Consider the following 22,124-nt stretch of genomic DNA (forward strand, 5'->3'; position numbering starts at 1 on the left):
TATGCTTATTAAATACAGTTTAATAACTATTAAATAAGTAACAAAAACAGGATTGATGGACACCAGCTGATGAATGTGATGGGTAGTGTGCGTGTGTGTGACATCCAAAACAAGGAAATCCTCATGCGGGTAATGGCGATTCTTCCAGCAAACTCGCTTTACTTGTGATAACATCAACCAGGTAACTAAATTTATTATCACCCCTGGTCGTGCTGACGAGTGTATAAGCCTTGTAAAATTCTTAATGCTGTCGTCTGAGTAGACGTTAATGAAGTTTTATACTGGCAACGCTGTTTGACAAGTCTACTTGCTAGCTAGTTAGCCTAGCGCTGACAGCTGGATGCTGTCAAAAACAACCATTCGGGGTTTGTTAAGTGCGCCATAGAGAGTTACAAGCAGATACATTTGCTTACTAGTATAAATGACTAATACACAAGATGACTTGGTTTAAGTTAACGAATTTATTCAACTTTAAATAGTTCGGCGGCTAATCCCAATCCCTTATGTTCCGAACCATTACATAACTCTCCCTCAATACAGCATAACAAACTGCACAATTATAACAAGTATGTTGTTCATTTGTGGGCATAGGATACATTCAGATTCTGAAGTTTTGTTAATATTTGTAACATTCAAAATAAATGCTGGACAATGGCATTTCGGCAGCTGTCATTGGTAAATTCTGTACTTCCCCTTGATAGACCTGCAGATTTCAATCATATGACATTAATGCTCAGATCGTGCGTGTTAAGACGGTATTTTGGTCAAACGCCAAATGTAAATTTTCAGTGTATTTGAATGTTGATCTTTTGTGTATTTTCACATTGGTGGCATGTCTATATTGGCCTAAAGTTTTCAATAAATTGAGAAATATGATTTCAGTTTTATTTATAACACACTTTAAAACAACAAAGTTGACCAAATATATATAAAAACACAAAATTAAGGGACCACTTGAAATTTCTTCCTAACAAGGTATGGGTTTGATAAAGGCTTGTGATAATTTCTTGTAAGTTTCAAATAAAACTATTGTTTTTATAATGTTAATAATTTCTATATATAATTTATAATGTTTTATTAGAAAACAAAGTCAAAATAACAAATGTATTCCACCTAATATTAATCATAAAATTTTGTCATGTATGAAGAATGTGACGTTTTCCTATGTTTCTTTTATGAAAATGCTGTAAATGCAAAATTAGTATTATTATTTTGTACTTTAGAAGGAAATGTCAGTAGTTTACAGAACAAAATAATTGTATGAGAAATGTTGTTTATATGTGCATACACATATGCTACCTTATATATTTTGTGTGTGTGTGTGTGTGTGTGATGTTATAAAACTTACAGCTATGGAAAGAATTAAGACACCATTTAAGCATTTTAAATTTATTTGTTTGAGTACAACATTTTATTATTATGAATGTGTTATTTTGATTTGTTAGTTTATTATTCAGCATGAATTATTATGTAATTAATACACTGACAAACTCAATTTATATTTTTTCATTTAGATAATTTATTGCTTGATCAAAATAACAAAAAGATGGCATTTTTATTCATGTTTGTATTAATTTAGACAGTACAATACCAATGTTTTTACATCTGAAGAGTTCAGAATTAATATTTGCTGGAATACTTCTGATTGTAAATCTTCAGCAAGAAGAAATTCTCAAACCTTTATAGAATTTAAAAAAGCTATCACTATTTTACCCATACTTTGAATCTATCAAAACTGAGTGTTCATGTCATCTCTTAATCTCGTCATTTTCCCATAGCTAAATATGTATCTGATTACATATACGATACATTGTTTACTGTGTAATATCACACGCTTTATGGGGATGTAAGAGTGCAATCTTGAAAGTGCAATGTTTACATTTTGCTTTATATTTAGTGATAATGTTTTCTTATGTCATGCCTATAATCATTAGTTTTTGAAAAGTATTTTATATTTAATTAATATTAATTTTATATTTCTACATTTTTTTTTTAGACAAACCTTTGCCCTGAAGTTCTAAATAAAGTTGATAAATATGATCAAATACAGATTAGTACATTTCTGAGTATATAATTTAAAATGTTAAAAACATGCCATATACATGTGGTTAATATATATAAACTTTAAATGTGTTGAATTTACAGAAATGCTACTATATCATGCTATACAGTGCTCAGCATATATAAGTACACTCCTTACAAATCTCTCTTTTATATAATATTTGATATAGAATGCCGAACAATAATATGTTTGGGCATATACATTAGATTAGTCAGTGGTGAAGTCAAATTTAGAGCTAATCTAACAAAATAATTTACAATTAAACTCCAAAGATTTGTACTCAAATTTAGATGGTAGGGAAAAATATTAAATACAAATTTAAAAAAGGAAAATGAAGAGAAACAAAATATATATATAAAATGTTGTTGAAATTTAGTTTGTAATTTCCCCCCATTTCTTGTGATATTATTATTTTAGATGTTGTTTTAAATTATTATTTTAATAAATATATCTGTTTAATATAATCTGTTCAAATGCACACAAAATATTACCAATATTCACTGATAAAGTAGAAAAATATTAACTTTTATTAAACATTTGTAAGTTACTTTTACAGAGAAGAATATTGATTTTCAAAATGGCGTGTACTCATTTATGCTGAGCTCTGTGTATTGTTATCAGCAAATGAAGTGACTTATATTGTCATATGAGATTTTTGTCATCTTACCCAGCTCTCTCTGTCTATATACAGTGCTCAGCATATATAAGTACACCTCACACAAATCTGTCTTTTTAATTCATATGTTTAAAAGGTAGCTGTACAATATTATATTTATGCATATACATTAGATTAGTCAGTACTGAAGCCAAATCTGGAGCTAATCTAACAAAATAACTTATGATAATGATGCAAAATCTTGTACACTGACATTTATATGTTATCGAAAATATTAAATACAAATTTAAAAAAGAGGAAAAATCAAGAGAAGCAAAAAAAGGAAAAATTTAGTTGAAATTTTGTAGGTTGTAATTTTTTCGCAATATTTAGCTTGAATTTAATTGTATTATCTTTCAATTTCTAAATATGTTTGGTGACTGTTTAAATGCAAAACAAAAACCAAAATACATTGCCTATATTTACTGAGAAATGCATACAAATTTTCAAAATGGGACACTTTTGACGTCCATTCTCTTCGCTGCTTGCGTTTCTCTTTAAATAAAAGTAACACAACTCAGCTATTTTATATTTCATTTTTTTAACTCCTCATTGTCCAAAAGGAGAAGTGGTAGTCCTAGTTGTTTCCTTTTATACTGGCTGCAGCTCCTGTGGCAGATTGAGCAGCTCTCCTACTTGTTTCCTCCTCTGCAGCTTGTTAATAGAGCGGTGGACGCAGCACAGCAGCATGTCTTCGCGAGTGTTGCTCCGGCAGCAGCTGATGCGAGAGCAGGCGCAGGAGCAGGAGAGGAGGGAGGCGCAGCAGCAGGCATCAGTCGCTCAGCTCCGCCCTGCAGACGCCACTCCTGCCATCTCTGTCTCGCTGCCACCTATGGCTGCCCGGCCTCCTCCAGCACAAGTCCCGGTGGAGGTCCTGAAGGTGGGTCTTGACTGACTTATGAGCACGGCCGGACAGAATTTTATTGCTATTTCTGTGCAGAAGTTTGTAGCAAAATCTGTGGATTTATATGGGATGATTTTGTGAGTATTGTAACTAAAAATGTATGTATAATGATAACTTTTTAACTTGAACTATTCAAGTTTTACAATGCAAATCCAATTAGATCCGCTTGTTTGGTAAACAACATTTAATATATACTAAAACAATTAACTTCCCAAAGTGGGGGTCGAGGGACAATGACAAGGGGTCGCTTTGTGATTTAAAAACGTCAAATAAATTTTATTAAACTATTAAAATTACCATATTTTAACCTTAACCCGCAGAAGATTAAAAAAGTAGTTAGTTTAATAGTAAAAAAGCAAACAAGAACATGCAAATGAAAGCTTTTCAATTATTATTTTATAGGATCGATGTGTTTACATTAGAACAACACAGCAATAGCATCAGCTGCGGCAAATTGATTTTGTAGCACCAGGTTAAACTTTCTGACACCTTTATGGCAATCAAATACATAAAAAATAAATACAAGCTGAACATTGAAAGTGATCTCTGATTGGTGGTCTCCACAATTAAACCAACAATAGACTTGTGCTGAACATTGTGTCCACCAGGCTCATTAACTGAGCTTAATATTAAATTTAATTAATAAATTACTATAAAATGCTATGGTTGTTAGACTGTTGCTTTTTTTCTGGTGTTAATATGCTCAGGTTTATATATGCCTATTGTTGTAGAAGCAACGTTTGCATATTTGTAACCACCTAAGACCGCCACCTAAAATTTGGGGGTCGTGAGTCACTGGCATTGTTATTTTAAGGGTCATGGGCTGAAAAGTTTGATAACCCCTAAACTAAAAGACAAAATATTACTCTACAATATGTATTATAAATAAATGATATAAACATTTGTATATTACTTAATTACATTTTTTTTTAAATAAATATATATTTACACACTTTGCATAATTACAGTAAATTAATACCCTCAATGATAGACTTACAAATCTGTGGATTTCTGTGCGCGCAGATTTTGTGTGGGCCTGCTTATGAGCCACCAAACAGTAATAATACTTTGTGTGTGTGTATATATGTGTATATATATATATATATATATATATATATATATATATATATATATATATATATATATATATATATATATATATATATATATATATACTGTATATATATATACACACACACACACACACAGTTGAAGTCAGAATTATTAGCCCCCCTGAATTAGTAGAATTCTATTTTTTTTTTTTCCCCAATTTCTGTTTAACGGAGAGAAGATTTTTTTCAACACATTTCTAAACATAATAGTTTTAATAACTCATTTCTAATAACTGATTTATTTTATCTTTTTCATGATGGCAGTACATAATGTTTGACAAGATATTTTTCAAGACACTTCTATACAGCTTAAAGTGACATTTAAAGGCTTAACTAGGTTAATTAGGTCATTGTATAACGATGATTTGTTCTGTAGACTCATCAAAAAAAATAGCTTAAAGTGGCTAATAATTTTGACCTTAAAATGTTTTTTTAAAAATTCAAAACTGCTTGTATTCTAGTCAAAATAAAACAAATAAGACTTTCTCCAGAAGAAAAAAATATTATCAGACATACTGTAAACATTTTCTTGCTCTGTTAAACATCATTTTGGAAATAAAAAAATAAAAAAAATCAAAGGGGGCTAATAATTCTGACCTCAATTGTATGTATTTAAAGTTTGTTCCTCGCCACTGTCTCCACTAGCTTGCTTGGTTGGGACTTGCAGAGCTTCTCATCGATGGATTTGCTCTTCAGTGTTTGGACTTTCAGCAGTGAAATTTAAACCACACTGAACTGAAGTAAACTGAACTCTGATAACTGGACTGACAGCTTCAATTTACTAGAACTTCTATGTTAAGCTGCTTTGACAGTCTACATTGTAAAAGCGCAATAGAAATAAAGATGAATTGAATTGAATGTATTTATACTACTGTGCATATCTGAGTAACAACCAAAACTCTTGACTGTGTGTCAAAATGTCTAGTACAAAGTTTAGGTTACACTTTATTTGCTAAGTTTATTTTAAGGTGTAATTATTGCACATGCTCTGTGTTTTTACTATAGTAACTACAGTTAATCATGCATTATTACATGCAACTAAACCTAACCTACATTTTTACCCTAACCATGTAGTGAATACATTTAATTAATTAATATTAGTCAGTAGTTAGACAAGTCTGATCATTTTATTCAAAAATTGTATTCATTTTTTACATCCCTAGATAAAACCAAACTTGATGCTCTTTAGTTCCCATCACACATGACAAATAGTTCAAATTTAGCACAGAAAGTTTAAACAGATGTTATTGTGGCATTTGCTATAAACACTATAAACTGGCATACTATTACACAAACAGTGAAATGTGTGTGGGCTTTGCATGTGTATTGCTTAATGTTAAATACATTAAGTTCCTTATATGTAGCAGCACTTTTAAGATAATATAAATAAATGCAGTACATTTCAAATATAATTCAAAGTTTTATATATGATGTAATACAATATCATTTTTTTAATTGAAACACAATTTTAAATACAGATATGCATTCTTCAGTGAGATTAAATTATTTTAGCTTCACAAAAATGTATTTTTAAGGTCAAATGCAGTGTAGACTCTTAAATGTGTGTTCCTTTTTAATTAAAAGTGGCAACATTTCCTTCCTTATGACTAATACACGGGCAACAGTGCAAAATGTAGCATGAAATGTCCCTTATCTCTTTGCATGAGCTCTAATGGAGTGTTTTTTTATTTGGTTGTAGGTGCAAACCCATCTGGAAAACCCAACTAAATACCACATCCAGCAGGCGCAGAGGCAGCAAGTGAAGGAGTACTTGTCCACCACACTCGGCAATAAAGTTGGCACTCAAACTCTCGGTGTGTCTCCTGTCCCGCATTCAGCCTCGGCTCCAGAAATGGGCCCTTCAGCAAGCAGTGCTCCTAATAGCCCGATGGCACATCTTAATCTGGGCTCCAACAAAGAAGAGGTAAAGCACATCTAAATATACATTGTGTACTGATCATGTCATTCAGATGCAAAGGCCAAAAACGAGAACTGTATTCAGGGATGCACGCAACTTCTCAAAGTTGTACCTGGATATGTTTTTTTGTACTCCCACTGTTCATAGCACAGCCATCATATGTGCAGTCATCTGAACTGTTAAGATGTTAAAATCTTAAGTGACATTTTGTGCCCCCTTTCTATAAAATGAAAGCTCTGCAGCTTGGTAACAGTATTGCACTTCACTATCAGCTGATTTAGCACAGTTCTTGAGGACGGTGCATAGACTGTGCACTACGGGAACCCAGATTATCTGAAACAATGCCATTGTAAACTACAACACTCACTGCAACTCCATCTGTGTGCACTGAGAGACCAACTTTATTTTACATTCTTACTTTAAGATACAAGCGTGGGATATTTGCACAAGCCAATGTTTCTATCCATTAATTTCTCACCCAAATTAATTTAATCTGAGGTAATATGCACTGAATCCAAAGCCTTCTGGAACCACAGTCTTACAAATCAAATCATTTTGGTAACACTTTAGTTTAATTACCAATTCCCAGTATTAACTAGCCAGTTAACAAGCCAGTTAACTTGGTTGTTATTAAGAAGTATGATCTTATGCTACATTCTTAATCGTAACCACTACAAAAAAACCTTCCTAAAAAACTATTTGATCAACTATTAATTATAAGCTGCAAATTAGTCATTTATTGAGCTAAAAGTCTTAGTTAATGGTTTGGTAATTAGCCAAAATTAGTTGGTTTGGTTTGTAATTAGCGAGAAGTGTACCTTAAAATAAAGTGTGACCATATATATATATATATATATATATATATATATATATATATATATATATATATATATATATATATATATATATATATATATATATATATATATATATATATATATATATATAAATCAAAGCAGGCAAGCACATTATTTTACACAGCTAACAACATAAATTAATTTTAACACGTTTGTAATAATTATCTTATGTTGCAGTATCTTGGGTAACAAAAACACCTGTTTAGCAGCATATCTGGTGTGAAAAATGTTATAATTGTGGACTTCACTATAGAATTAGATCATTCTAACATGCATGCGAGGTTTATTCATGATAGTTTTTGTCATCAAAACAATATGCACCACTGATTTTTGTAACTGCCTGGCAGTGTACGCGCGGTAGGGCTGCACGATTAGGGCTAAAATGAGAATCATTTATCATTTGTCATTTACAACATCATTACAAATCATGATTTATTTACAACATTATTAGACCCTTTTTTCACTGGTAAAATGAAATATTTGTCATTATCAGATTCCCTCTTGCATTACATTCAACATTATATAAGCTAGAGTAGTTATACTGACCCAGTAAGCATTTATTTTCATGCACAACACTTTGTGTTTGCTATGAAAGAAACAACAAATCAAATGCTTGTTGTAATCATAACTCTAAAATTCGATATGATTATTTAAATGGTGTGCGCACTTTCAGTTTTACTTTTCACTGCCTTTACGCTTGTCTCCTGACCTTGAAAATATAATTGGCTGAATCGTAGAAAAGCTGAAGTAAGATTGTGTGTAGGGTCAAATCGAGATTGCGATCTTTTTTCGATTATCTGTGCAGGTCTAATGTGCAGCTCACACTTGTGCCTTGACTTGTGTTTGTATAACTTGGTTTCAACTACAAGTTGTCATCACTCAACAAATAACTGAGACATTTGTCACAATCAGAAACAAATGAGTGAAAATGAGAACAACCAACAAACTACTGAAGACGCCAAAAACAGTATCCACTACTGTTTTGTTTTGAACAAGTACAAATAGTTTTTTTTGCTCATAACATTCGGAGGGAAAAGTGTAGACGTGGATATTTCTTGCTTGTGCTCATGTGTCAACACATGTTTTTGTTGCTGACATACACTATCAAATGTAGTGCAATTTAAAAGACCTGTATCTTTAACTGCACACATACACATTAAAAACAAGTTGGAAACCAGGCTTAAAGGTATAGTTCACCCCCCAAAAAAATTATTTCCCCACCATTTACTCAAATTTAGATGGCTCTAAACTTTTGTGAGTTTCTTTTTTTCTGTTGAATACAAAACTGTCTGACGAATGTTGGAGAAGGCCAATACAAAAAACACAATTCAATGAAAAGTTAAACAGATTTGGTGACTAAAATATCTATTAAAAACTATAAATATCCCTTTAAGGTGTTATCAAAACAGTAATTGTTTATTGCACGTCACAGTCTTGTTGACTCGTGCCAGAACATTCCTACCTTTCACAGTTCAGTTTGTCCTCGCTCTAGTTTTGTCACAATGTACTGCAAAATACCACAGCAGCAGCTTAATTATATCTTCACCCCTCATTGCACTTCTGCTTTAATTCACCCATAAACCACACTCTTTTCAGGTCTTAAAACACTCTTGTATATTAATACTAATACTCATTTTGAACCTTAATTGTGTCTTTTCAGATGGATGATGTCATCGACGACATCATCAGCCTTGAGTCCAGCTTCAACGATGACATCTTGTCACTGATCGATTCTGGCCTGCAGCTTCCGAACACGGTAAGCTCAGCGATCATCTTCATTATTAAGGAATGTATCCATATAGCATTACGGTGAGGTTCTGAATAAAAGCCTCTTTGAGACAGAGCTGTATTTGTGGTAAACCACCATGAGCCATTCTGAAAGCTACAGTACAGCATTTCCTGAACGTAAATATACCCCCCACCACCCCTTTTAAGAGTGAGTGCTAACCAGTGCACTTATGAGGGAGGCCAGCAGTGGGGAAGCATAAACATATAAACATGCACTTCTGACACTTTACCAACACCTGTCAGACAGGAATGATCAGGGAGGGACAAACGGGACTGTGGACAGTAAGTACAGAGCAAGACACCGGATTGAAACGACAGCTTTTAAAGGGTTTCCTCCATTTTTTTTTTTTTTTGCTGGTGGAGGAAGTAAAAGGTGAAATGAGGATAATGTTATTGCAGGAGCATGAAAGGAAAGGAAAGGTAAAATCTCATTAATCAATTTATTTACATAAAAAGGTCTTGAATATGTCCTGTTTTGAATTGAAAATATCTGTATAATTTATGTTTTTGTTACATATTTTATTCAGTTTTATAAGGAAAATTCATATTAGAGTAATTTTTGTAATATTAGTAATATATTAAATAATATTGAAATAATGTTTATTAATGATTTATCAGAATTCTAATGCATTTTTATTTTATTTTATTTTATTTGTATTTTTTTTTGCTTTATTGGGTTCATCTGCCACTATAAAAGTATTTAAGCCAGTACAACAACAAAAAGACATAATCCTTATTTCTTGTCACTTTTTGTTCAGCTTTCTTCAGCTGAACTGGCCTAAAATTATTTGTCTGTAATACAAAAAACATTTAGTTGGGTTAACATAAGATAGACTTCGTTTTCTGGAGAGGTGAACTACTTTGTCATTTTCTGGAGAGGTGAACTACTCTGTAACAAAACTGTTTAAGTTGTGCCAACTGAACATTTTTTTGTCTACAGAACTGAAATGTCTGAAAGTTGAGTGAACAAAAAAACATAATCCTTATTTCCTTTTGTTTTTTTCTTGTGTACTCAACTTTTGAAAACATCAGATGCACTGAACTAAGATGTCTGAAGTTGAGTGAACAATAAAAATATTTTGGTAATTGGTACTAAGAAATAATACATTATCAGAACAAACAAACATAGTTCAATGGAAAAAAACTAAACAGAGACAAATGTTAACAAAACATTTATTAAACACAGAATTACAAACAGGACAGGAAGTAAAACAACAATAACGGTAAACAAGACAAGGATCAAAACATGGCAGAACAAACAGCGAAAACCATGTAATGCTTCACAGGGAAAAACAAGACTCAGCAAAGATTGTTTGTGAATGAGGTGTCTTTATAGTCCTAATAATCAGTCCATCATGAGCTTCCAGCTCACCAGAAACTGGTTCCTCCATTTGAATTAAAGTTTGAGCATTTGATTTGTCATTTAATTTTTACAGGATTTTACTGAGTTCATGAAAATTAAATATCAAATACATTTGATTTCTCATTTGAGAAGGCATTTTGATTTATTATTTGATCTTTTCAGGCATTTGAATTTTCATTTGAATTTGGTTAGGAAAAAACTTCCATATATATACATAACAGTTAAATACAACATAATAGTTCACATGCGCCAAGCGTTTCTATTTGTAGAGCGAACTAGGTAAATGTGAGATGAAAATTCACATTAAAAGTCTTTCTGCAGCTGTGCCCTCCCCCCAAGAAAGATAAATTACAAATGAATAATAATTTCAAACTATGTTAGCATTATTGCTGTAGTATTTTGTTGTTGTTGTTGTTGTTGTTGTTAATAATAATGACATTAATGTTATTATTGGTGTTACTATTATTTTTGTTGTTGTTGTTGTTATGGTTAGAAATAATCCAATTTTTAGTGAGGAGGTCTGAGATTAAACCTAAACTTAAAGTAACAAGCAAAAGCTTTTTTGGGGTGAACTTCCAAAGTTTTGCTCAAACGAATTTAATTTAACATATTCTGACAGGATTCCAAACAATGCTGTTAAGGGGTTTGGGTTGAGTGATAATGAATTTCTAATGCATATTTTGAATAATTATGCATCATTTTTGCAAGTAGTTTTTGCATCAATTTTAGAGCTCTATGAATTTTTTTATTGTCCCACAAATTCTGTTTAGTTTTGAAAGTAAATTTTCTGAATGTTTGAAATTTTTAGAGTTTGTTTAATGGTTCATTTAAATTCGAGTAATCTAAAAAGCTTGTCTGTTTATTTTGAAATCATGAAATCTAACATTTTAAGTTAAACCAAACTTAATTCAACTAGTTGTCATATTGAAGCTTGAGTTTCTGCTTACATTTTACGACAAAAGTTTCTCTCACCTTAAATAAAATGCAGTTTATGTGTACATGTCCTCATAGTGAGGTGACAGACACTGAGAAAACCATAAGCATCACGTGTGTTTTAATAGTAAACCAAAAGCCACCCTGTCACACTAAATACAGAGCATACAGTCTTTCTGTTGCAGGTTGTTCAGGTGTCCAGAGATCTACATTTGATTTAATTTAGCGTTTTTTAAAGTCATGTGCATCAACAGTGCTAAACTTGGTGGTAAAGCAGTATTTTTTATTTGATAATATTGTGTTTTAGGCTGGTTTGATCATAATCTGGAGTTTTTCAAAGTGTGTTTCTGTCTCAGCTTCCAGGAAATCTTCTGGATGTCTACAACAGTCCTGGTATGACAACTCCAACCATCACAGTCAGCAACTCCTGTCCAGCAGATCTGCCCAACATCAAAAGGGAATATACTGGTAATGTTATTGTGCTCGGTTTGTCTTCTATATTCCATTATTTTCTCTCGTGTTTTGTATCTACTGTACAGTATAGGGTTGGCGGTGGTCATAATGGCGGTTGTTTTTTCCAGAAACAGAGGCCAGAGCTTTCATGAAGGAAAGGCAGAAGAAAGATAATCACAATCTCAGTAAGTTCAAAACACACAGACTTCAGTAGCAGTAGTGTATTATTGTCTGTTTGCTGTGTGATTACATCTGCGCTTTGTTTTGTGAAGTTGAACGGCGGAGAAGATTCAACATAAATGACAGGATAAAGGAGTTAGGGGCTCTAATACCCAAATCCACTGATCCGTAAGTTTCTTTCCTTCAAGCTTTTGTGTTTTGAGAAACAATACAAAACGGACTGTAGCATTGTTTGAGCTTGAAATATTTTGATCCAAAACATCTCTCATGGTGAAAAGTTTCATAAATGGTTTAAGAGACAGTCTAGAAGTACCAAAACCAATTTATTTGAAGTTTGTGATGTTTTATTATAATATAAATCTCAATTAGTATATTTATATAAACAACTCAGTATGATTTAATGTTTCAAATAACATTTGTAACAAAATATATCAAAATGAATGAAATAATGTTTCATCTTCCTTCAGTATAACACACATTTTTGTGAAAATGAAAACTTTAATTACCTATAAATCTCTGATCTCTACCTTTAAAAATGATCAATTCATATATATATATATGTTTTAAACAATTAGAAAGGTGTTACTCACAATATGTCAGACACCTAGTGGTTTGAGGATAGCACTAAAATATAACAATTAAAATATATATTTATATACATATCAGTGCTTCCCACAGGTTTGAAATATACTTGCGTTGGTAGCTGGATTGAAACACACCATTTACCCACATCACATAAATAGTTACCTATATGCGACAAACAAAACATAGTTTCATTTTTAATAATAATCGTTATTATTATTATGACACTGTTTCTTTTCAATGGGTTAAAGTAAAAAAGACTGTTTAAAAAGAGTGATATAAAAAAATACTTGCTATTACTTGCTAATACTTGCTACTGCTATGCTATTCAGGAGCCATGTGCACCCACTGACAGGTAAAGTCTGCTTCTCTCTTTTAAGTTCAAAGCAAACTTGAATGCCAAAGCATTTTATTTTATGTATATGTATATGTATATATATATATATATATATATATATAAAATAACCTATGTAATATATTAACATCATCAAATTAATAAAATAATCAGCGAATGAGAAATAAATGACAGAGAAGTTAATAAAAACAGACAATATTTCAAAAAATTATCATAATTGCAAAATTAAAAAGAGTAGATTTTTTTTAAATAAGGCAATTGCATTAATTAACCATTACTAATGGTGAACATATATTCTGCAGCCAGTTTGGACCAGTCATTTCGTCCTCTTTGAGTATATAGTAAAGTTTTTCTGAGTCGTTTAGATTAATGAATGTATAATTTAGCCGTCTCGCGGCTGTGCCTTTTTATTAAAGACAGTAGTCTTTAATAAAAGAGTAATGCAAAAACTCATATGAGCTTTAGAACGCGATAGCAAAAGTTGAAATTTAATGAAATTTAGAAACTCGGGCCAGATGAAATTTTTAAGTCCCAAAAATGCGCATCTCTGTGTGGTCTGAAGAGCACCTGAAACTGATTGTTGACAGGTCTTGCGGACACAGAACGAAACTGGTAAACGAGAGATTTTCCACTATTCAATTGATCGCAGGTGTTTGGTTATACTTAACAGATACAAAAAGTGTAAAAGGATGTTAATAATAGTAAAAAAAAAAACGTGTCACTAAATATACTTGGACAGCCGTTAATATGCCTGGGCGGCCCGTCCAAGTGAAGTCTATGTGTGGGAAGCACTCCATATATAACTAATATACTGTTGTCAAAATTATTAGCCCTTCTGTGAATTTGTTTTCTTTTTCAGATATTTACCTAATAATGTTTAACAGAGCAAGGAATGTTCACAGTATTTCCTATAATGTTTTTTCTTTTAAGGTCAATAACATTAAGCAATGGGTTGGAAAAAAAACCTTCTTTCTGTTAAACAGAAACTGGGGAAGAAAATATACACGAAGGCTAATAATTCAGGAGGACTTTAATTTATTTAAAGAACAGTGCATTCAAAAAACTAGTTTGTCAACACATAATATTTACATAAATAATATTTACTTCCTGTTTGGTCACAATGTTAGGGAAATGCGCTGGAACAAGGGAACCATTTTGAAGGCTTCAGTTGATTACATAAGAAAACTCCAGAAAGAGCAGCAGAGGGCCAAAGAGATTGAGATGAGGCAGAAGAAACTGGAGCAATCCAACCAGGCCCTGATTCTCCGCATACAGGTACATCACCACCCGGGCTTTCATTACAAAAGTCCGAAACTAAATTGCCTTATATTGCCCTACTTGCCTTATATTGTCTGTATGCAAAATGAGCAAAACATCATCCAGTTTATTTCACACAAAATCATTGCAGACGTTACATAAACTCAATATTTTATTGTATTAAAGGTGTAAGTTTTTTTTTTTAATCTTTTTAAATTTTCTTTAATCTTAAGCATAGAAATACCATAATATGTTTCCAGATATTTAAGAAACATGCTTAGTAAACACTCTTGTTCATCTGAAATACAATGTTGAAGTCAGATATTCTGCTTTGAAAATATTTGTCACCGGCCAGAGCGTCTTGTCTTTGTTTTGGTCATTTAACTAATATTTGCATTATACAGCCATTCAGAAGCACAGAATATGCACTCACTCACGAAATGGTGAGGTTTATAATCTAATTATTACATATTAAGCCACTTTAACGTTATCATATGTACATGCTGAATCACTATGCGTTGGTTTTGAGTCACAGTTCTGAAGTTCAATTTCAAAGGGTTTCATTTATTTTCAAGATCAGAGTTGAACTCTTTACTTCACTTTATTTCCGTATATGGCAACAAATGTCATAAAATGGCATTCAAACTCACATTTTTAGCATTTAACACTGAATAAAGCACATGGGGTGTACCTGAGGTGATCATTGTCAGTTTTTTGTTGTTCACCTGTAAGAAATAAAAGCCGTTTCTAATCAATTTAAGGAGTTGGTTAGGACAAAAACTGCTTTTAATATGAAAAATATTCCTTCTATCGCATACTGTTGCTTTTACTTAGAACGCGATTTAAATCAGCCTTTAGGCTCGCTCCTGTTAGTCCTTAATCTGGCAACCTGCGCTTGCATTTGTTTTGATTTAGGAATGCAATACCTAGTTTAACCACTGGGTGTCAAACTTACGTACTGCACCTTAAAGGTGAACTGAAGCTGATTGTGTGAAAGCAAATTACTATATAGTTGAATTTAAGCGTTATTTATAACTGTAATTTTGTGTATGTTGGGATTTACTAAGTTTTCTGTTATGTTGAAATTTGTATGTGTGAGTACAGCCTGTGCTTTGGTTGATGATGGACTGAAATACTGTATATGCTATGCTGCAGGATCCAAAAAAATAAAATCCTGCAAGTGTGTTTAAAAAAATCTCTTTTATAGTTACATGAACAAATGCAGTCTGACACTAAAGATGGAGTTTATGTGACATTAACGTAAACAAATGACTTTTTTTTCAATATTTATCTTCAAATTATAATTAAAATCATTACCAGTAATGGTGTCCATGTAAACATACTCAATGTATGTTTACATGGACACCAATACTGCTAATGATTTTAAGGCTATTAAGACAATACTCTGATTAAGGGTCTACCATGTAAACAGCAATTTTTGATTACCTTAATCTGGCTTAATCTGAAGTCATAATCGAATTAAACAGAAATTGAAGACATGTGGAGAATGCCGATTTTAGTTGCATTATTGAAGTGCAGTACAGACATGTAAACAATTTAATCAAACTATTATCATTGTTTAGGGTTTTTGTCGCGTTTTGCGACCGGATAGTTGATACACACACGGCTGTTTGACACTATTCTCTGCCCCTAGAGAGTCAGTGAAGAATTGTGAAATACGGAGGTTTTTTCCCCATACGGCGTGCGGTATCAAATTCCATTAAAATGCCACTCTTCCAGCAGTTCATGCTCGCATCCAATATCTCGTTTGTCATGGGGGCATGCATGATATGTTCCGGATTGAAAGTGAAAGTGCCAAACTGCAGTTAAAGGTGACAAATTGAGAATGAAACACCTGAAATTACATGAAACTCCAGAGGAAATGTGTATAGCGTGGTGATCCAATGATGTTAATCGAATTAACATGTAAAATGGGATCATGACAGAAACATTCAAATTATTGTCTTTTTCAGAGTAAGACAAATAATTTGACTACTGATGTCCATGTAAACATAGTCATTGTGAGCAGTAGGGTGGTTATTCTAACTTTTAAAAAAATGAGTTAGGGGCCATTAACAAAACAAAACCAGAACAATTTTGCCTGTACATTTACATTATAATGGCATTTTGCGGATTGAAAACGTATTTTAAGTTTTACCTTTATCGCATCCATGTAAACACCCAATACAAGAATCTTTGAAAACAGTGACGCCATGCCTGTGCAAAGTATGTGTTAGGTATATAGAAATGTGCAGTTGATTTTAAAGGCAGGTGCTAACAAACACACCAGATTTGACTACATCTTTGTCATGTAAACGTTGCCTTAGATTACTTAAATGTTTTGAGTAATCTAAATTTATCAGATTTGATGGTGTGTAACACTGTTTCAGCTACTAATATACTGCTTATTTTGCCAGTATATAATATATACACCAGCAAGATGACATGAATGTGACCTCCTGTTGTTTGTTGTATGCAGGAACTAGAAATACAAGCACGCCACCATGGCCTCAACGCCCCCATGCCTCCAGGCCTGAACACTGATGCATCCTACATCCAAAACCAGCTACTGCAGCCAAATGCGTCTATGCAGGCCGGCGCCGGAGACGGTCAGCCTCAGAGCCACCTCAACATGGATGGAGCAATGGCACAGACTTCACCATCTCCCTTCCTCTCAGTACCTCCATCTGGCTCTCCGGCTGCTGTGGCCGTGAGTGGCCCGCTACATCTGGAGACTTTTAGCTTCACAGAGCTGGACGAACATGCCTCTGATTTGTACCCTGACGTTGGTCTTAGTGACATTCTGATGGATGACGTCAGGGGTTCGGATGTGCTCTTCTCCCCGATGTCACCCGGAGCCTCTAAAACCAGCAGCCAAGGGAGCAGTGTAAACATGGAGGACGACTTGTGACCCAACTGACCATTAGATGTATGTTTCAGTGCTTTTTCCTCATGTGGGACGCTGTGGGGTTTTTTTAAAAAGGAAAGTTCACCCAAAATTAACATTTTAAGTCCAAAGTATACTTTGCTGCCTTCTTTCTACTAGGTTTGTCAAAAGTATCGAGTTCGATACTAATCGGTACTGAAATTTTAAAAACGTAATTTTACAGCCAATATTTGAATGCATACTTAAACACCACTTCTTGGCCATTGTCTTCACATGCTCAACAGAAATGACCGTGATTGGCCATGAAGGTCATCAGTTCACCATTCTTCACTGCTGTTCGCCAAGTGTAAACAGATACATGGACGCTGGAGCATTTCAGGGTCCGTTGATCAGTTGGTTTGACTTTGAGCTGACATACGAGCATTCCGCTGATGGCTCGTGTGATCTACGCAGCTTTAAAACACTCCAGTGTCCATGTATCTGTGTTTACACTTAGTGAACTGATGTCCTTCATGGCCAAAACAATGATTTCAGTTGAGCTTGTGAACACAGTGGCCAATCAGCGGTGTTTAAGGATGTGCTCAACAGTGCTTAAATGTTAGCAGGATATGGATGTTTTAAACATTTTTGTATCGTTTGGTACCAATCTGGATACTTTTGATAACACTAGTTTCTACTGAACGGTACAGTTTAGTGCAGTGCAGTACAGTTCAGTATGGTTCACCCTGATCAAGCTTGTGTTTCCACAGCCAACAGAACTTGGTAGGCGTTGTGAATGCCAGAAAGTTTCGATTGATGTCATTCTAGCTCAAAGTAGAAAGCTATATGGCTTTTTCACAAATTGCAGCATATTTTAAATGTAGACACATGGCAAGCATGCACAAATAGGGAGAGGGTGCAGCACGAATTGCGATTTCCACATGTTTTAAATGTGACATGAGCAGCCTTAAACAAGAATAGAGCACATACAGCAGAACCTGTTCGTTCTTCTTGGCATGTGGCTTTTTGTCACGAGAAGACAACAAGCTATGTTTGAGCATAGTTCATTGCTGCGCACAGTCATTAGCCCCTTTCACACAGTGATAACGGTAAATATCCGGAAAATTACAGATTGACTTTACCGGTAAATTCAAAAAAGCGTTGTTTACACAGACAAAGACGTTCCAGCATTTTTCTAGAAAAGACCATTCACAGATCCATTTTAAAATATTGGTAAATTTATGACATCATTAACCAGAAATGAGCTTTAAACGACAGTGCTTGTATTTGTAAACATAGAAGGGGTCGGGCTTTTCTTAATGGTTTCACTTTTATTTAAAGCTTTAGCATTCATGCAGCTGCTTTGTCCCAGAGACATCCAAAGGCAGAAGCGCGAACCGCAGCTAAACACATTTGACTACATTACAAATTCTGTGGATGGATAAGTATTGTGAACAACTTCGACATATGGAGGAACACTTTCGCATGTCGAGATGTACATAATATGTGTGTGTGCTAGCGCTCACCGGCTGCTTCACATGCAGACGCGTCAAGCAACTGAAGCAGAGGTTGAAGGTAAACAAACAGCAGTTTATCATAAGCATTTTATTGATAATTTTTACAGTTGGCATTAAGAAGGAACATAGAAATGTTATCTGACTTACATCAAGCAGCTAAATGTGTCTGGAAAAATATTCAAAGGCTTTTATTTTCATAAACAGCCCCGATGTGAATGTTCTGATTGGCTGGAGTAGACATCTCACGTCAGCACGTTCTAAGTGTGAACACGCTCTTTCCAATTTTCCTGCACACAGCGCAGCATTCCGGCAAATTACCAGGAATGTTACAACTTCTCTTTTTGGAAAATTACGGGAAAGAATTTACCTGTATTTTCTAAAAGGGCCTGTTCACACATGATCTCTTTTTGGAAAATTGCTGGTAATTTTCCGGAAAGGTCTGTATGTGTGAAAGGTAAAAATAACACTGTGAAAAATGACACTTCCTGTATTGTCGTGTCTTGTATAAACTGGTAACAATTCTCTGTAAACCAATAGCGCTCAGCAACTCCACCCCTCTGTTACCATATTGTTATGCTAGGGACCATTACAAAAGAGTTCCAAAAAATGATAGACTTCGCTACTTTTAACATTGGACACAGAAATAATTGCGTACTGTATTGTTCTGTACCGAATCATACTGCTTAGTGGAAATGAGCTATTAGCACAGTCCAGTGCACGGTTTTTACAGTATACATATTTTTGAGAGCATGTGTGAACATAGGTGCTTAAAACATGCACACTACAAAACATTTTACTTGTCCAGTGCTTTTTCTTTCTAAAAATGTCCAGAACTCTAACTTAAACCAATAAAAAACATTTTTATTTCTTTAAGTTAGAGTTCCAGATATGTTTAATCACACACTCCTCAACGTAAAGTGTTCGTTGCTTTTGCAGTCTTCAGTAGTTTGTTGCTGATCTGTCTGTTTCTTTTCCAAATGTTAAACTGTGGACTGGTTCAGTGTTGACTTTTTTTGGTCAAATTTGCATGTGTAAACTATGTGTGCGTAGTACTCATGGTTACTAAAAACGTACATACTGTGCTAATGACAGAGATTGTGTCGCTGAACATTTTATATGAAGTGAAGTATACTTTGGACTTCGTTATTCCAAATCTTTTTGACTGACTTTTGTGGAACATAAAAGAAGGTATTATAAGAAATAGAGCTACAAGACTAATTGCTAAAAATCACAATCTCGTGGTTTTATTAAAACTTTGACAAGTACTATGCAAAGAAACATTCATACATAGGTTGAATGTTCATTATTGAATGTTCATACATTATCCATTGACCCAAAGAGAACAGTTGTCATCTGTAGTTATGAAACCGTTTCAGTCGTCGTTCAGTCTAATTCATAATATAGTTATTTCTGTTTCAAACATTCAAATGTTTACAAGAGAACTAGGACAAACGTTTAGAATATATATATATATATATATATATATATATATATATATATATATATATATATATATATATATATATACATACATACAGAATTTAAACTGACAAGAAGTTCAAATGCGTGCATGTTTGTTTGTTGTAACTAATTAACTGAAATACAGGCTGTAAAAACTCCGCCCTCTTCTGGAAAGGGGGAGGACAGTAGCAGCTAATTTGCATTTAAAGAGACATAAATACAACCTATTGTTCATTAAATGGTGTAATTTATCTCTCTGATATTTTGAGCTGAAACTTTAGGGACATTTATACAATTTTCAGCTGTAATGAAGTCCATTGTTTTCGTTAACAACAAAATTTCTTCTTTTATGTTCCACAAATGTTTAGTTTTTGGTGGACTGCTCCTTTAAAAACACCCCACATGTTGTTCTCTTTAATTCGAGGCAGTTATAAATAACAGCTATAGTATTATACAGTATCGTAGGCAGTCAGTGATCACAACAATCCCGTATGTTTATCTGAAATATGAAACGCTCCCAAAACTTTTAGCCTTCTTGTAGCTAAAATGTAGGACGTTTTAGCTTTAAATGACGTGACGCTCATTATTGTTTTTATTTGACTAGTGTGTGGCGTGCGTAGTCACTTTATAGTCACTTACCATACCAAAGGGATGTTTCGTGAGGTGTGTTTAACAGCATGAACTCATTATTCACATTGTTATGATGAAGATGTTCAAGCAATATTTACAGCGTATATCAGAAATGTCTATTTTTTTAACACTCCTTGCTGGCTTTACTTTCAGCCAAATACTTGCCTATTTACTACTAACTAATTTTACTACAGCTAATTTGATTTGTTCGTTTACACCCCTTTGTTTTAAACTGAGATCATTTTTAATGTTACATTTTGCTAAAGTGCTCATTCATGATGTATTGGTAACACTTTACAGTAGGGTAAAAATCTATTTTCAGTCAATTTATTAGCAGTATTTAAAGCATCGGGCATCATTTAAAAAGTATAATTTCCACATTTTAAAAAACGGAGTAATATATTCTAAATTATAATGAATTTATGAACAAAAACAATTGAACTGTCTTCTGTAGTATATTTATAATTAATTATAAAGGAATTTAAGCTAGATGCTCATTGCTAGTTAATTGCTAATTCTTGCATAAATTAATGTGAATGAAAGCTCTGTTATACCTGATATTAAGATTAGTTTTCGTAGATCCAATCACAAGTGGACAATAGTATACTCTGATTGGGCGTTCACGCTAAATGCGGCTTGCATGAATAGATTATGCACTGTAAAAAACTGTGTACATTTTTTTCCAGCAGGTGGGGTGCCGGGAAAAAAACGTAAAATAACAGCTGTTAAATTTCAGAAATGTACCGTAAAATAAAAGATGTTAAATGACAAAAATTTCCTTACATTTTAATTTCTGGTAAATTTTTGTAATTTGACATCTGTTATTTTACAGTAAATTTCTGTAATTTAACGGCCATTAATTTACTTTTTTTTCCAGCACGTCAGCTGCCAAAAAAAACATGTAAATAACGGATTTGTTTTTACAGTATGCTATTCATACTAGGGTTGTCAAAATACTGGATGCGATACCAATCGATACTGAAATCTGTGCGCTGTCGAGCGCGTTCCTAAACAGCGCTGATTTGCCATTGTATTCACATGCTCAACAGAAATGACTGTGATTGGCTGTGAAGGTTATCAGTTAACCGAATTTACCGCTGTTTACTGACTGTAAGCACAGTTACAGGGACACTGGAGTGTTTTAAAGCCACGATTCATCAGCAGATCGCTCGTATGTCAGCTTATAGAAAAATCAGCTGATCAATGTGAACACAATGGCAAATCAGCTGTT

The 22,124-nt window shown here is 33.5% G+C and overlaps 1 protein-coding gene across 2 annotated transcripts; it reads left to right on the forward strand.

Annotated features, from left to right (window-relative positions):
• The first annotated feature begins 113 nt into the window (after nt 1-113).
• tfe3b (transcription factor binding to IGHM enhancer 3b) lies at nt 114-20,258 on the forward strand. Of its 2 annotated transcripts, none has more exons than XM_056468199.1 (9): nt 114-181; nt 3,372-3,597; nt 6,433-6,657; nt 9,169-9,264; nt 11,949-12,060; nt 12,174-12,230; nt 12,318-12,393; nt 14,290-14,437; nt 16,899-20,258. In XM_056468199.1, exons 2-9 carry the CDS (start codon nt 3,406-3,408, stop codon nt 17,328-17,330), a joined length of 1,338 nt encoding a protein of 445 aa, XP_056324174.1. In that variant the 5' UTR covers nt 114-181; nt 3,372-3,405; the 3' UTR covers nt 17,331-20,258. The 2 variants fall into 2 exon arrangements, with proteins under 2 accessions (XP_056324174.1, XP_056324175.1); XM_056468200.1 differs by having other exon boundaries at nt 12,180-12,230.
• The last annotated feature ends 1,866 nt before the right edge of the window (nt 20,259-22,124 follow it).

The sequence above is a fragment of the Danio aesculapii genome, chromosome 11 (assembly GCF_903798145.1).
Source record: "Danio aesculapii chromosome 11, fDanAes4.1, whole genome shotgun sequence".
NCBI classification, from domain to species: Eukaryota; Metazoa; Chordata; class Actinopteri; order Cypriniformes; family Danionidae; genus Danio; species Danio aesculapii.